Source organism: Haplochromis burtoni, unplaced genomic scaffold (genome assembly GCF_018398535.1).
Source record: "Haplochromis burtoni strain Fernald_Lab_line unplaced genomic scaffold, NCSU_Asbu1 Contig_124, whole genome shotgun sequence".
NCBI lineage: Eukaryota > Metazoa > Chordata > Actinopteri > Cichliformes > Cichlidae > Haplochromis > Haplochromis burtoni.
In genome coordinates, this window is record NW_024582485.1 from 825,882 (window position 1) to 840,761 (window position 14,880).

A 14,880-nucleotide genomic window follows, 5' to 3' on the forward strand; every position below is an offset into this window, starting at 1 on the left:
CTTAGAAACCTGTATAAAACACTTTATATACTTATATATTTATATAATTGAAAAACAGGATCACAAACTACAACAATTACCCACAGTTCAAAATATACAACGGAAGTGACATTTCAATCAGCAAGATCCTGATCTATTACAAAAACCTGCTGAGTAAGGACACAGAAACTTCTCCTATTTTTTATGCTGTTATTGTCTCAGGTTGTCCAGAATATCATCAGGTACTAATGCAACTACCGCCAATCAATGATGACCTTTCTAAAAATGGCATGACAGACTCGTGTCTCTGAGCTGTTCCCAGAATATTCTCAGTGTTCAGTATGAAAAAAGGCAACTAAAGGGAACATACATTCCTTTAGGTCCCAGAAGCTACAATCCAGTATAGAAATCTCAGGGCTGGTATGAGAAACAGTGAGGATTTCATAGATAATGCTCAGCTGCACTCTAGGAACATTACAAAGAATATTTAGATTGGCTCAGTCAAAGGGGGCGTGCGAGCAGATCTATTTTCATAACACAAAAACAGTAGAATAAACAAAGATGCAAGCACGTAAGTACACACGAAACATCAAACAAATCTTTTATTGCTAAAAAGTTGCAGACAAAAACTGCAGGAAAATGACATTTGCTTGGCCATACACTCTGTCATCCTTGCAACTAAAAACATGTAGAAACACGAACAAACACAAAAACACTCAGGCTTAATGCTTGAGTCATCTGAGGAATGCTAAATATTTACCTCTCCTGCCTGCCTGGATGACTCCACCAATAAGGACAACTCTCTTTGACTGTCCATTAACCTACCATTTAAAGATTCTGCACTGCCTGAATGTTACAGCAGCACTGAAACTGATTAAGGCCATCTCTGCTCTGATAGTTCTACTTCTGCATTTTTGTGCTTTTCCTTCCAGCATTAGATTTCACACAGCATGCAGTTTCAGGCATTTGGGAGGGAAACAAACACTTGAACATATAATGGAGTCACTCCCTGTGGATGTCAACAACAAACTGATAAATGCTCAAAGGCCCTCTTCTATCCATTTGTACCAGAAAATTGCTGCTCAACATTGAGCGCATCCTCGACATGATCGACTGAATGATGTCCATTACAAAACACTGGTTTTATGGCAATATGCTGCTGTAGCATCGAAATGTTCCAGTGTTACCCAAACAGCCTCAACCCCCTGACAGCGCTGCATAAAATAAACAATGCTGATGCACAAAAGGCCAAGCAGCGACCTGTCTCGTGCTGTGGGAGTTTCACTGTGTGGAATACTGGCTGATGACTGCGCACAGTGCACATCCTTCCGATCCCAGTAGTCTTTTTAGCAAATAAATGAGACTGAAGTATGAAACTGAAATAGCTGTCACACTGCTCTACTTTCATTATCACTGTTAAGGGAAATTAATCTTATGAATGTTTTTGAATTCCCCACAGGGACCCCAAAGCTTTTGTAACAAAGGGAGCTATTAGAAATGTGACACTTGTTTGAAATTAATGGTTGTGCATGTAAAATGAACCCTACTAGAGATATGCTATAAAAGTGACTGTTTGCTTATAATGAATTTTGGAGCTGGGAGTGGGATGCATAACAGTGATGGGGAGAACCACAGCGAGTGCTACTTATTTGCATGATATGATCGTTAATGTGACTCGATCACTTTTTCATTCATGAGTGAATGGTGGAGTCATTTGCTCACACTGCTGACTGTGCATCGCTGGCACTGGGCGACTTGAACATCATATTTTAAATGATGTTGCTAATAACAATAAACAGGGAGGAAAGAAATGCATCACAGGAGTTACAGTTGTTGATAGCTGACAGCTTACAGAAAATATGCGCTTAATAAATAGTGTTTACATCCTGTTTCGACGTTCCACTCAAAGGTAGACCCAGTTAGAAAAATTGAGGTAGCGTGTGGATTCAGGGTGCTCACTTCCTGTTCTTGTTCTAGCACTGATGCAATGTGAAAAAAGCAGGCGCGGACATGCTTGAGCTATGCAGCCTCCCTGCACCCCTCATATACTTGTCCATACAGGCCACAAGTCAGGTTTAGTGCAGAAAATGACTCAGAAAGAGGTTCAGAAACAGTCTTATTAACTGGAGACCTGTTTAGACTTTGAGATTCTGCACATGTGACAATACTAAGTGACACAGGAAGTAGGAGAGAATGCACAGCTGCCTCGGTGGCACTGATGTTTGCTAAAGATACTGCATATCTGTTGATTCTGTGTTACTCATAAAACATGGATTAATATGAAGCAGAAGCTAAGCATTTAGGCTCATGCTTAAGCTGTCGTGTTTCTGGAACTGGAGATATAAGGCTAGAGCTTATCTATTTAGCATTAATATTCTACAAACACACTTGTTTGCTTCATCTATTGTAAGAGTCTTATTGCTGTGATACTTTCAATCTTTGTTCTTTTGGTGATGTGGGAATTAAATCTTATTTTGCTTGCCCACTCTTTGCAACACTCTAACAAGAACATCAGAGAAATCAAATTCAAATGTAGTTTTCCTCTGAGAGTGATCCACTTCATATCTGCTTGCTTCCATGTTAGAGATTAGAGGGAAATTAGATGGAATTAAAAAAGAATTAATTCAAACTGTGTTGACAATCAAAGATAAAACTGTGGATTTTGTAGTTCTGTCATAGTGTGCTGTATGCATGCTGATGACTTCCCGAGGGGGGGGGTTCTGTGATGGATGTTAGGTGTGGTTAGAATCCCAGGAGTGAAAATTAAGTGCCTCTGTGGAGGCTCCTCCATGGTAGTTTTCCCTTTTGGCAATGTAAGTACATGTCAGATATCAAAACAAACACTGTAACTAACATAAGATGAAGGCATTGCTTCAGAATTTAACACACTACATGTTCAGTGTTTGTGTCGATGTATGTTTCTAATTTTAAGATGACAAATAAAAGGCTTGAACTGTTACTAATATTGACACTAAGATGGAGTTTTATGATGTGTAAGAAGGGTCAGTGGATGATAATCTGAAAGTTAAAAAGTAACGAGGGAAGACTCGCCACTTTGCTGTAAAACATGTTTCTCCTCCCTTTCCAACAGTTAAACCTTGTAGTCAGCAATCATTCTCCAACTACTCAACTGGAACTGCTGTTTTTTTTGAAGATTTTGTGGCAGAAAAATCGAGGGCAGAAAGAAAAACTGTTTTCTTTTAAGAGTGTACTTGTGTGTCTTCTCCTTTCAGGTTTAAACAGGACCTCTTTAGCACTTCCATGCTAATTCATTCAGCCAAAAAAAGTTGTGCAATCTAGTCTTTACTTGCCTACCAACAGGATTTGCTGTCGATTTACTGTGATGGGTATGGGTAGTGACAGGAAATCTGCCTGAAGAGACAAATTCAAACTTTCAAACTGAAAATGGTTACCAATCAGTTTAATCACAGGAAGCTGAAACTGTAAATGTTGAACATTCTGCCTCTATAGCTGAGAGAACTACACACTGTGTAATGATATCCTGTTGGGCTATTTATGAGCATAAAGTATGAATATTTTATTTCTTTTCACTGCTTTCTTTCTGCAGGTATAATTATGAAATTTTTTTGTCTATACACAAATTTAATTGCGCTCAAACTGAGCTGTAAAATGTTTATGTGGATATTAAAACAGTTGAATAGTTGTATAATAACTTTATCAGGACAGACATTAAAATGAAATATTAAATTAATTTTCTTCATAATTCAGGCAACAATGGATGCGTTCAATGCCAAGGACATGGCCATGAAGGCACAGAAGAAAATCCTCAGCAGCATGGCCACAAAAAGCTCTGTACAAATGTTCATTGATGACACCACCAGTGAGATCCTAGATGAACTGTACCGGGTCTCCAGAGACTACTTGGGAAATAAATCAGAGGCTCAGAAAGTCATCAAAGACCTCATCAAGATTGCAGTCAAAATTGGCGTCCTTTTCAGGAACAACCGCTTCAGCACAGAAGAGCTGGCAGTGGCCCAAGACTTTAAGAAGAAGCTCCACCAGGGAGCAATGACAGCTATCAGTTTCTATGAGGTACACTTCCCAACTTTAATTTTTTAATCCATGATGTATGAGTAAGCATACATCACCTGAAAGAAATTTGTGCTAATGCACTTGTTTTCTAGCTCCAATTGCAAAAGAATGCCAATTACTCTCAAATGGGGAAAATGTTTTGTGCGCAGCATGAACTTCAAGGCTGGAAAATCAGGCAACTTCAAGAGGTTTCTGACCTTAGTTTTTCCACAATAAATGCAATTTGCAGTTGTGTTAATATTTCCAATTAAAACAGATAAATAAATACATTAATCACATGGCATCAAAACGTCCAGGTTAATTCACTGTTGAATAGGATTCTCTTATGCATCAACGCGTGGCTCAGACGTTGCTTTAAAGGGTCGCTTGTTTTATTTCAGTTCCACATAATCAAGTGCTTGTTTCTCTGCTTTGGTAATGTGAGAGAACAATACGTTGATATTGAAACTTCTGTATTGGGATTAAAACTGAATATGCAGGAAGATTAATGATGCAAAATAACAAAAATATGCAATCTCTAAGAAGTCTTTAAACCTGGTAGAATATTCATACATCATATCCTGCTACTTCACATTAAGATATTATACAATTTGACTTGTATGAAATGCGTAACATGAATGCATGTCTTGTCTGATGCAGGTGGACTTTACCTTTGAAAAAACAGTGATGGCAGACATCCTGACCAGCTGCAGGGATCTGCTGCTGAAACTGGTCAACACCCACCTCACCACTAAATCTCATGGTCGCATCAACCATGTCTTCAACCATTACTCCGACCCACAGCTCCTGACCCAACTGTACAACCCTGATGGGCCCTTCAGACCCAACCTCACCAAGATCTGTAAAGGACTGAATAAACTAGTGGAGGATGGGACAATATGACATCAGAACTAAATTTCAAACAGACACTGGGAGATCAACAGACAGACTCAACTAGGACTCCGAACTGCTTGTTTTTCTGTTACTGAGGACTGGCAACATAAAACAAGTCATTTGAGAACCAACCTGCTTTCCCATAGTTCTCAAAGAACATGAGGGATACAAAAAAAGCTTTGTGGAGTCATTCAAGTTTTTGATATTTTGGGGCCATAAATATATATTATGTAAGTGATGCTAATCTTCTATTCAGACAGTGTCCAGAGAAAACAAACTTGAAATTAAACAGATATATTCTGCATTGATTATTTTACTAGGACACAAAGTATCATCTAATATTTGTGACTTTGAACTGTATTATTCAGAACTACTGATATTATGCATTATAATCACTGATATGAATCAGCTGGACCAATGCATAAGCAAGTTAGGCCTGGGAACAATGCCACTATAGTACAGCACTGCCATCTGGTGGTTAAGATGATGCTTCTGCAGCAACAAACTGTATTTACTGAGGTGTCCAGACAACAATCAAGCCAAAAATAAAGATAATGACCCCAGAGTGCACAATTACTGCGACCATGACTGTATTTTAAAAACATGTTTAGCCCAACAAAAAGACAGACTCTTTACTCATGACTGCTTGGACATCCAATCTATAATTCGTGATTTTTGGATCGCAGTAGGGCTTAAAAAATGTTTAAATTCACTGGCCTACTGACTATTCGTTGGTCTTATATGGCAGTTAAAACAGATAAAAATCAACTCCAATTGGACATTAAATCTCCCAAAACAGCTAAATCTACATGCTATACTAAAAGAAATATTTGTTAGCAGTAATGTGAACAAATGTCATTTAACATAGGATAAAAATATTTTAAAACAAACAATACAAAATTGAAAAGACATTAGAAATATAACCTTAACAATACAATTATTGCTATCAAATATTCTAAAACCTACAACATTTTTTCTTGCATTTTCAGCATTAATAGAAAAACCATCATTCTAACCAGTTCATTGTCATCATCATTATTACAGTAAACACAACTTGTGTTTTAGATTCCATTTCCTAACGTTACAAGTCTGAAAATATGAGGCAGTTACACACAAACCCTTTTTGTGTTGACCATATGATCATCTGACTATAAATATGATTGATTTTTAATTCTTCAAATTTCAAGTTTCCAACTTCCCAGATGTGAATAGTCATATGAAGCTTTTCACAAGCTACAGCATGTCTCACCAAATAAATAACAAGTCTACAATTGTGCAATATAAATTTTTAAATGGAAGTGTGAAAACACTTTTATACTTTAAGTAGCAGCGGGATCACCGGGGATTCCTTTTCATTCCTTTATCCGTAACGCTCCATTATTCTGGAGATCAAACAGCGCATCACGGCTCCCTGGGAAAGTTCCATTAATGTTCTGAGTGACAGACATGTCACAGTTCAAAGATCTCATCTTCCTTGTCTCTCAGTTTCCTGGTCAGTTTGGTGACAGTGAGCGGTACTGTCCCCTGTACTGCCATCCTGGAAGATGAAATGACACTCTGTGACCTCGTAAGCGGCCGGCAATCTGATGTCCTGTTGTTGCAAGTTGCTTCTAGTGCAGCAAACCTGGCAAATAAAATAAATATATTACAGAGCAAGTCGTTCAGAGTGTACTGATCTTAGGCTAAATTGATTGGTATTCTTAAAAAAAAATATCGTTGTTGCACTGGTACTATCACCAGGCCATTAGAAACTGCATTTAAAGCAGCTATTAAGCATTGGGAATCTTTTGAACAGCCACATTGTGAGTGGTTGATGAAATATTAAGAAGGCCAGAAAGGTGGATGACTATACTTGACATGACAATCTAGGCTAATCTGACTATCAGATACTATCCATGCATATCTATGCTTAGCATCAAAATGCATTATATTTGACCATGACCTCAACATTACTTACACATCAGTGAAGGTACAATATTTGCAAATTACACTGCCACTGACCATTTCTCATGCAGTAATATGTTCCAATATTAACCTGGAGGAAAAAATGTTAATCTGAGTAACATAATATTTCCACTGAACTGTGTTTAGGAATACGAATGGCATGAGTATAATGGCCCAGGGATTATGACTAAAAACATATGCATAAGCAGGACCAACTGATCTAACTATTAGTGACTTAAATACGAAGAGAGTAAGTCTCTGTAATGCTACAAATGACCCTGACTGGACAACAACTGTGCAAAGAAAAGAGCAACCAGCGACAGGCACAGTTATACCTTTTCTCTGCTTCCTGGCATCCTTTGACTGCAGCCTGCTTGGACTGGCTTATCAAGTCATCCAAGCTTTTCAAAAAATCCCCTGGAGTGAGATCTTTTCTGTCTTCTTGCTTTTTCTCAGAGGAACTCCCTATGTGTCCATTGTGAAGTGAAGCAGAGTTACCACTGCCTTTGTTGCCATCCTCCTCTGCCACATCCAACCCATTACTGCAGTCATCCAGGTCTGATATCACAGGGATTGTCAAAGACTTCTTCAGGAATATTGAGTCATTGGTGTAAAGCCTGTTTGCTCTTTTGATTTGCTCCATCTGAAAGAGAAGATGTCCTTGTGAACCTTTTGTTAATTAGTATTAGACTTAGCTAAATCAAGTCTCACTTTTACCGAGATCAGTAGGCAGACAGGAAACCAAATAAATACATGCCATTTTAAGGCAAACACTTTTTCATAGTATGCCCTAAACAGCTGAATAAACAATTTAATTATGTAGTTGAACGTTTTGTTGAACCACTGAGATAACCTACCTCAATAAATATGAAAATAAAACAACGACTATAAGAAAAGTGAATATTCACCCACATTTACATTTCAGTATTGGCAAATCAAGTATTCAGTTAGAAGACATCATATCGCAACAAGTAAATTTCAATATAAGCTTAATATGAACTGTTAAAGGCGCAAAAAATGAATACTTTAACTAATTCAGTCTCAGAGTCAAATCAACACAGTCATACTCACAGACACTCCATACTTCAGCGCCAGGCCTTGCAGTGTCTCTCCCGGCTGAATTATATGTTCAATGCGTCTCTGGTGCACCGGGGACAGCGGAGATCGGATCAAACTGCCGTAAGATCTTGTGCGGTTCCCTCGGAGTAGGCCGTCCCCTCCGGCTGGTAGTGGAGCTCGCTCCCCTGACATTGTCGTAAAACACTTATATTGTTCTTTTTTCGTGTGGTGGTAAACAACCATGTGGGCCTAAAATGCGCTTACCAGCGAACTTCACTGCTGATAACATCTTTACAATAATGGCTTCCGCTTTAGCCCATAACTATCAAACTAGCAGCTTAGTTAGCCTGCTAGCTAAGGCTATCAACTTAATTAATGTCGTCGCGCGTTATTTTTCCAAGCGTTCAATATTTTCTCCAAATGACAGCCGTTTAAACTCTATAGAAAATTTCTTGGATTACAAATATAACGTACCTTATCTGTCAAATACACACCTAAAAGTCGCTGAAAAACTTGTTTTCAAAACTCTTACAGTCAGCTGTCTACAACCATATGTTGCCATGGCTGCCGTGTTCACTGACTAGTCCGATGATTCGCCACAACGTGTTGCATTAAAGACTGTAGGGGGGAAATGTGCGTTTTATATTAAGTTGACGGAGTTTTGTTTTTTTTTTCCGCAAATTTAGCAAATATGAAGTATAGCCACAAATCGAGCTTTCAAACGACTTTATGTTATAAAAACAAGCAGATATCGTTGTAGTTCCGATAGCCGAAACAATTATCCACCTCAAAGCTGAGCACATAGGGGGGGGGAAGTTGTCTATATTTCCCATCTTCCGTTTGTCCATGAATGCAGCATTGCTATTAGCTTATATATTATAGCCAAGAAGCTATACGCTGCTATTCAGATTAGTTTTTAGATTATCGATCATAACAGTTATGTCTTTTAAAAGAGAAGGTGATGATAAAAGCCAGCTGAATCTCCTTAAGGTATGGATCAATTTGCAGCATTTTATGTTGGCTTAATAACAGAGACTTCAGCTAAGAGCACACATGCGGCTAGTGTTAGCATCTTTAAGCTAACAACATATTGTAGTTATTTCTTTGGAGAAAAAAAAAAGTAGTAATACTTACATACTATCTAACGTTATTCACTTCGTTTTACAGAAACGTCGTGTGGCAGACCTTTTGTCTAATTTTATTCCAGAAGATGAGGCTGCTCTTATGAAAAACGGAAGGTGAAGTGAACTTCAAAACATTGATATGTTTGGGAAAGAAAAACTTGTGTAGCTAATGGCATTAAATGTAATTTATCCCCTTATCTTATAGGTACACTTGCCTTGTGTGTTCCTACCGTCCTGTGTTTGATACAGTCGACATGTTGGCAGTCCACAGAAAAGGAAAGAGGCATCTAGACGGTGAGCACCATGAACCTGTAAAGTTATTTAAAGCAATTTGGGGACCCAGGGGACCTGAAGTTTCGCTCCCAGTCTTATTAAGAAGCACTGTATCAAGGGTTAGCCATCTGCACAGCATTTCTATCCCTTGTCTTTCGCCCTATTTATTGAGACAGTGCCCCATATTTTAAATGGCTCTGCATTTCAAAGTCAATGCTGCAGGAGGGGCACTTGTATGAGGTCGTGCTATCATCTGAGGTGCTGTGAAGTGCAGGTTAATATGCCATCCTTGCTACATATGCTACACAAAATCAGAGGAATACAGATACATAAACTATGCATATTTAATACAATCTGCTCAAAAATAAAATACAACACTGAAGACTGAAAAGCTACTTGTGAGAGGGAGAAGCTACATAACTAACTGAGGATCAAAGAAAGAGATGTGCTGGTCAGTAGTTGTGTCCTCAGTAAAATACCAATGTAGTCATCAGGCAAAACAACAGTCAAAACAAGACCTGTATTGTAATTTGATGCAGCAGTTGAGAACCCAACAGAGTAAATGAATACACTCAATAAAACTCAAAAGCAGCAGCCAGGGGGAAATTTTGTATTGGATTTGTAGATAATCAAGTCAAGATAATCAAGATAACAAACAGTTGAAATATTGGAAAGTTCAGTAGTTTTTGGATTGCGTCATTGGTAAGCTGTTTTTGTGTCTTTTCTAATGCTGCGTCACAGAGAGTAGTTTTTCTTTTCAAATTATCTGGATTTGATATCCCCTCATCATTTGGAAGAATTAAAAACCCAAACGATTATACATTGTCGCACTTTTTTACGCTAAAACTGTATATTTACAAGTACATAGGGATAAGTAAAAATTCCATGCTTTTGAATTTATGTTAGTTTTTCCATCACTTTAAATGGCTGTCAAACAAATTGTACTCTTTAAGTATCAGAGTCTTGTACAACTATCTAATTTTTCTTCACCTCATTTTTTTTTTTTTTTTTAAATATCCAACTTTTTTCATTCGGAAAAGCAAAACTCTGTCTGTTGTCTCTTACACAAACAGTCAAAGACAAGCATGTGTACCCTGGAGGTTTTCTTTATTTTCTGATGAAAAAATGCCAGAAAGTGTATTTTGAATAAGGGTATCACCGTATAACATGTATGTTAGATAAATTACAGCATATAAAAAATGTTGTTTTTACCTACATTTCAATACCAGTTTAATTTCTACAGTATGAAGGTAAAGTTTTGCATGTCTTCATGATATATACCAAACTTGCTGTACTTCAAAGGGAAACGACTATGACTTTTTTTTTTTTCAGGTTTGGTTCATTTTACATTGACTTTTTAGTAAACCCAATTGTTTGTTGTGTGTTCTACTCAGGGCTAAAAGCATTTTATGGCAAGAAAGCACGGCTGAAGACTGAAATAACAAAACGGCAACATGAAAACTATGTCCAGGCTGAAGAAAAAAGGCAGGTCAGTAACTGTTAATCATGCGTTCTCTGTCAAGGTTACAAGTCTCTCATAGCCAACAGAAAAAAGCTGTGTTTAACAAAGCAACAACAGATGAGAACCAGCTGGGTCATTCTGCCAGCAGACGGTCAATGAATCATCACAGGAAAAACATCACAAGCTCGACAGATGTAATCTTTCATTACTGCATGACATTGTTATTCCATGTTGTCTCCTGTTAAATTACTTATGTGGTGCCCGTGTGACTACCATATGACCCTAACAAATTACACCTTACTAAACAATTCAGTGTAGTTGTGTAATGGTGGAAAATATGAGCTACTCTTGTTGTGATTTCAGGAGCCCTCCAGTTCAGCCCCATTACTAGCACAAACACGGAAGCTCACCCATCATGCTTTGCTGAAAACGGTACCATATAACAGCTGTCATAGAAAAACCAGGTGAGTGATTACTTTGTATGAGAGTTGTTGTCTGTATTTAAAGCCATACAATAAAAAACACAATTTAAATTATTTGTCATTCTTTTTAAGTACAAAATCTGAAAAAGTGACAGCAAGCACCAGCTCAAACCCCAGTGACAACATGACATCTGCCTGCTGGGAGTCTGGCATTTCAGTGAACACGTCACAAAGCAACTCTACTGTCTGTTCAACAGGTAAGGTCTGCTAGAGAAAATGTTTTATTGTCAGCTTTTATTTTGAGCAAACCTCGGTCATGATTTTGCTTCAACTCCTTTTGTAGCCAATAACGAGCCACATCCATCAAAAGATACTGCCGAATGTCAGGCTGCAGAGAGACAGGAGGCTGAACCCATTACTGCTCAGAGGAAGAGGGAGCTGGAGCACTATCTCAAACTGAAAAGGTGCCTAAATGTTGTGGGACTTTCACTTTCTAATGTTGTACATTTTCACTACTTTTATCACATCTGCATGTAGGTCACTATTAGATTTTCAGTGCATTTCATCTATTTTTTTTGTTGGTGTTGTTTTATCATAGTGACGGGTGGCTGCAAGACCACAGCGGCAAGTGGGTTAAAGACGAGAATGTCGAGTTTGATTCAGATGAGGAAGAGCCACTTACGCTTGCCCCAGCGCCTGCAAATAAATGAGAGCACCAGAATTGTGTGGACGCACAGATAAAACTTGTACCACAGTGGTACGTTCACGAGGCACAGTGCTGCATAAAACAGACAGCTCAATGTGAAAAATTTTTTTAACAGATTTATTCTGTTCATCAGCCTTTTTATGTTTTGTTTTGTTTTGTTTTGTTTGTTTTTTAAAGCTACTGAGTGTGATCAATAGAGGTTGCTACAGAGTCAGTCTTTATTCAAGTGACAACTTTTCATGTCCAGTTATATTTTATGCTTAAGGCTGAACCTTTGTTGGCTTATCATAGTCCACCCTGAAAAGCATTGAGTTGCAGGAAAGTGACAAGAATTAACCACTGGTCTCTGAATTTGAGTACTTATATTCTCTAACAGCTTACTTATCAGGGAGGAAATTCCCTCTACACCCATAAAGAGTCCTGAATGGAAGAGTCTGAAATCGTTTACACCTGTGACAGAGACAAAGCACTCAGTTACCGGCACTTTTCCTTAAAATGTTCTGTGAATATTTTTTGTTACATTAAAATCCAACACCGCTCCTCCAATCTGTTGAAAAGATTTGTGTAATGTGCCTCTGCTTCCCCCCCCCCGACAGGTTGTGCTTCTTCATGCGGGAAGAGCAAGTTTGTCCCAAAGATGTGTTAAGATTTGGCTCTTTTGTCTGCTGCATGTTTGATTCCCTACTTGCACAAGCAGATTAAGGTAACATCAGAATTCTGGGAAAGGTGATTTTGGAAATATTCATATTCAATACGACTGACCAAACTCTTCATGTTATTAAGAAGTTGGAAAATACTCAAATTGGCATTTGCCTGATTATCTGGCAGAAATTCAGAACATTTTTAAAATCTGTATAGAATTTATACATTAAAACATCTGCCTTAGCTTTAAAGACATAAAGATTAAGACTGAAAAAGTCATCCTGGACTGTTGAACAACTTTCTTCTTTTGTGGTGGATCACTCACAAAACATTGTCCCAACATATGTGATAGCTCTGTTTTTTAAAACTTGTTATTGTGATGTAGTTGGGGGTTTGTGTTCATTAAATGAAATTAGTTTTATAAGAAAATCATTCTCATTCTTGATCACCAGGATGTTCTTTTGCAAAAACATCCTGCCTGAACATGAAACATCTTTGAAGTCTGGAAAGACTGGATAAACTGTGTCATCCTCAGTGACATTAGCCTTACATCTTTTTCATGGCTCCTCTCGAATGAAAGAAGCGGGTTTAAAAGCTCGGGCAACAATTTTCAGCTGAACTTCTGACCTTTATAATTATTGTGACTATTTTCATTACCCTTTTCTTGTTCATCATGTCCTTTCCATTTGAGTTCAGTGAGCTCTGTCTGATACGATCAATTCTCAGCCAGCTTTCCTATAAATCAGCAGCAGATTGGCTGTATTGGTGCTAATCTGTGCGTTCGTTTAAAGCTCCTCTCAGCACAGTTGGTATAAATTGGATAACATCAGGGTCAGTGGAAGGGGGCAAAGGGACTTAACATGGGTTAGTTTCTGATGACATGGCTAATATGTTTCAGAAGCTCACTCACTTCATTAGTTTGGAGTTAAGAGCGTCACCACGGTCTTAAAACGTCTTTGTAGGGATTTGGAAGTATGTTAGAGCGTTTTAAGACAAATTCAAATCTGATATTTCAGAATTACTGTTTACGAAACAGTAGAAGCATAAATACAATGTGGTGAATACATTTGTGACAGGGTTACAGTCCAAAAATACATCCGTGTTTTACTGGAAACTAAGAAGTGGAAGAGAAACTCTCAGAATAGATGTGGTAAGGCAACACTGACTTGAAAGTTTTACACAAAGCCAAATGTCAGTGAAGCTTGCAGTTTTAAAATGTGACCTTTGAGAAATCTAAAAAGCATATGTGGTCTTGTCAAACTTGACATTAGGTGAGAAGTCTTTCAAGAAATGGATTAATGAAACGAGAGGTGGAAGGCAGGGATGCAAGCAATGCTGTGAAAATCCTGAGAGGTTAGCAGCTGTTTCTGCTCATAAATTTCTGTGGGTGCATTAGGGTGCAACCCTCTTAAAGTTAGTTCTTATATTTGGAACAAGGTAACTCAAGCTCAGTGGGCTAGGATCCGTTTCACATTTGCGTTGGGCCGGGTGGGATGTAAAAATAGCTCAGGTGCCTGGAGGAAGTCTAAAGATCAGAAGAAACTGTAAGCGATTAAAGGGCTGTGATTTATTAAATCAAGGGGTTTTTTTGAGGGGGGGTTACCTAAAATGCTGAATGTGTTAGTTTTAGGAAATAATTTCATATAATATTTACCACAGAAAATGAGATTATGATTATAACAGTTTCGATTATGTATACTGCTGTGAAAAACTATTTGCACCCCTTCTGATTTCTTAAATGTTTCAGATCATCAAGTAAATTTTAATATTAGACGAAGATAACCTGTAGAATGCAGTTTTTAAAAAATCATTTCATTTATTAAGGGGAAAAGAGTTATCCAAACCTACTTGCCCCCTAAACCTTATAACTGGTTGTGCCACCCATGACGGCAAAAACTGCAACCAAGCTTTTGTAAGGAATTTTGAATTGAAGGGATGAAGAATTTTGGTCTGCTGTTCTTTGCAGAATAGTTTTCATGCAGTCACACTGGAGAGTTTTCCTGCATGAACCTGTTTAACGACTCAGTTTTGCCACCTAAGTGGGCTTGATGCTTCAGGTCATGAAATGATGGCCGGACATTCTGATATTCTGATTCACGGTTCCATCAGTTACCGATCCTGAAGCACTAAAGTGCAAGCCCCAAACCATCACACTGCCACCACCAGGTTTGACTGTTGGTTTGCTGTTGTTTTTTATGAAATGCTGTTAGCTTTGTGCCAGATTTACCCCCACTCAAGCCTTCCAGAAAGTTCAGCTTTGTCTCATCAGTCCCCCAACATTTTCACCAAAGTCTTGGAGATCATCAAGATGTTTTTTGGGGGGAAATATGAGATGAGCCTTTG

At 38.2% G+C, this 14,880-nt stretch overlaps 3 protein-coding genes across 3 annotated transcripts; 2 read left to right on the forward strand and 1 right to left on the reverse strand.

Moving 5' to 3' along the window:
* Positions 1-3,714: 3,714 nt before the first annotated feature.
* tnfaip8l2b (tumor necrosis factor, alpha-induced protein 8-like 2b) lies at positions 3,715-5,475 on the forward strand. Its single transcript, XM_005929462.3, has 2 exons — positions 3,715-4,032; positions 4,672-5,475. The coding sequence occupies exons 1-2, from the start codon at positions 3,715-3,717 to the stop codon at positions 4,912-4,914; spliced, it is 561 nt and encodes a 186-aa protein (XP_005929524.1). The 3' UTR covers positions 4,915-5,475.
* Positions 5,476-5,599: 124 nt separating this feature from the next.
* On the reverse strand, positions 5,600-8,650 carry lysmd1 (LysM, putative peptidoglycan-binding, domain containing 1). Its single transcript, XM_005929464.3, has 3 exons — positions 7,921-8,650; positions 7,185-7,492; positions 5,600-6,529 (listed from the first exon to the last, which is right to left on the reverse strand). Exons 1-3 carry the CDS (start codon positions 8,149-8,151, stop codon positions 6,355-6,357), a joined length of 714 nt encoding a protein of 237 aa, XP_005929526.1. The 5' UTR covers positions 8,152-8,650; the 3' UTR covers positions 5,600-6,354.
* Positions 8,651-8,736: 86 nt separating this feature from the next.
* Positions 8,737-14,321, forward strand: scnm1 (sodium channel modifier 1). The gene is made up of 9 exons (XM_042223962.1): positions 8,737-8,898; positions 9,076-9,146; positions 9,238-9,326; positions 10,700-10,794; positions 11,131-11,231; positions 11,322-11,446; positions 11,533-11,653; positions 11,788-11,946; positions 12,492-14,321. The coding sequence occupies exons 1-8, from the start codon at positions 8,848-8,850 to the stop codon at positions 11,897-11,899; spliced, it is 765 nt and encodes a 254-aa protein (XP_042079896.1). The 5' UTR covers positions 8,737-8,847; the 3' UTR covers positions 11,900-11,946; positions 12,492-14,321.
* Positions 14,322-14,880: the final 559 nt, after the last annotated feature.

What these genes read in the sequence shown, in the direction of transcription:
- tnfaip8l2b (XM_005929462.3), top strand. Translation starts at nt 3,715, where the DNA reads ATGGATGCGTTCAATGCCAAGGACATGGCCATGAAGGCACAGAAGAAA. An exon ending in CAGCTATCAGTTTCTATGAG is followed by an intron (nt 4,033 to 4,671) that starts GTACACTTCCCA and finishes TGTCTGATGCAG; the next exon opens with GTGGACTTTACCTTTGAAAA.
- lysmd1 (XM_005929464.3), bottom strand. Translation starts at nt 8,151, where the DNA reads ATGGTTGTTTACCACCACACGAAAAAAGAACAATATAAGTGTTTTACG. An exon ending in CGCTGAAGTATGGAGTGTCT is followed by an intron (nt 7,493 to 7,920) that starts GTGAGTATGACT and finishes CTTCTCTTTCAG; the next exon opens with ATGGAGCAAATCAAAAGAGC. An exon ending in TGCCAGGAAGCAGAGAAAAG is followed by an intron (nt 6,530 to 7,184) that starts GTATAACTGTGC and finishes TTTATTTGCCAG; the next exon opens with GTTTGCTGCACTAGAAGCAA.
- scnm1 (XM_042223962.1), top strand. Translation starts at nt 8,848, where the DNA reads ATGTCTTTTAAAAGAGAAGGTGATGATAAAAGCCAGCTGAATCTCCTT. An exon ending in GCCAGCTGAATCTCCTTAAG is followed by an intron (nt 8,899 to 9,075) that starts GTATGGATCAAT and finishes TTCGTTTTACAG; the next exon opens with AAACGTCGTGTGGCAGACCT. An exon ending in GCTCTTATGAAAAACGGAAG is followed by an intron (nt 9,147 to 9,237) that starts GTGAAGTGAACT and finishes CTTATCTTATAG; the next exon opens with GTACACTTGCCTTGTGTGTT.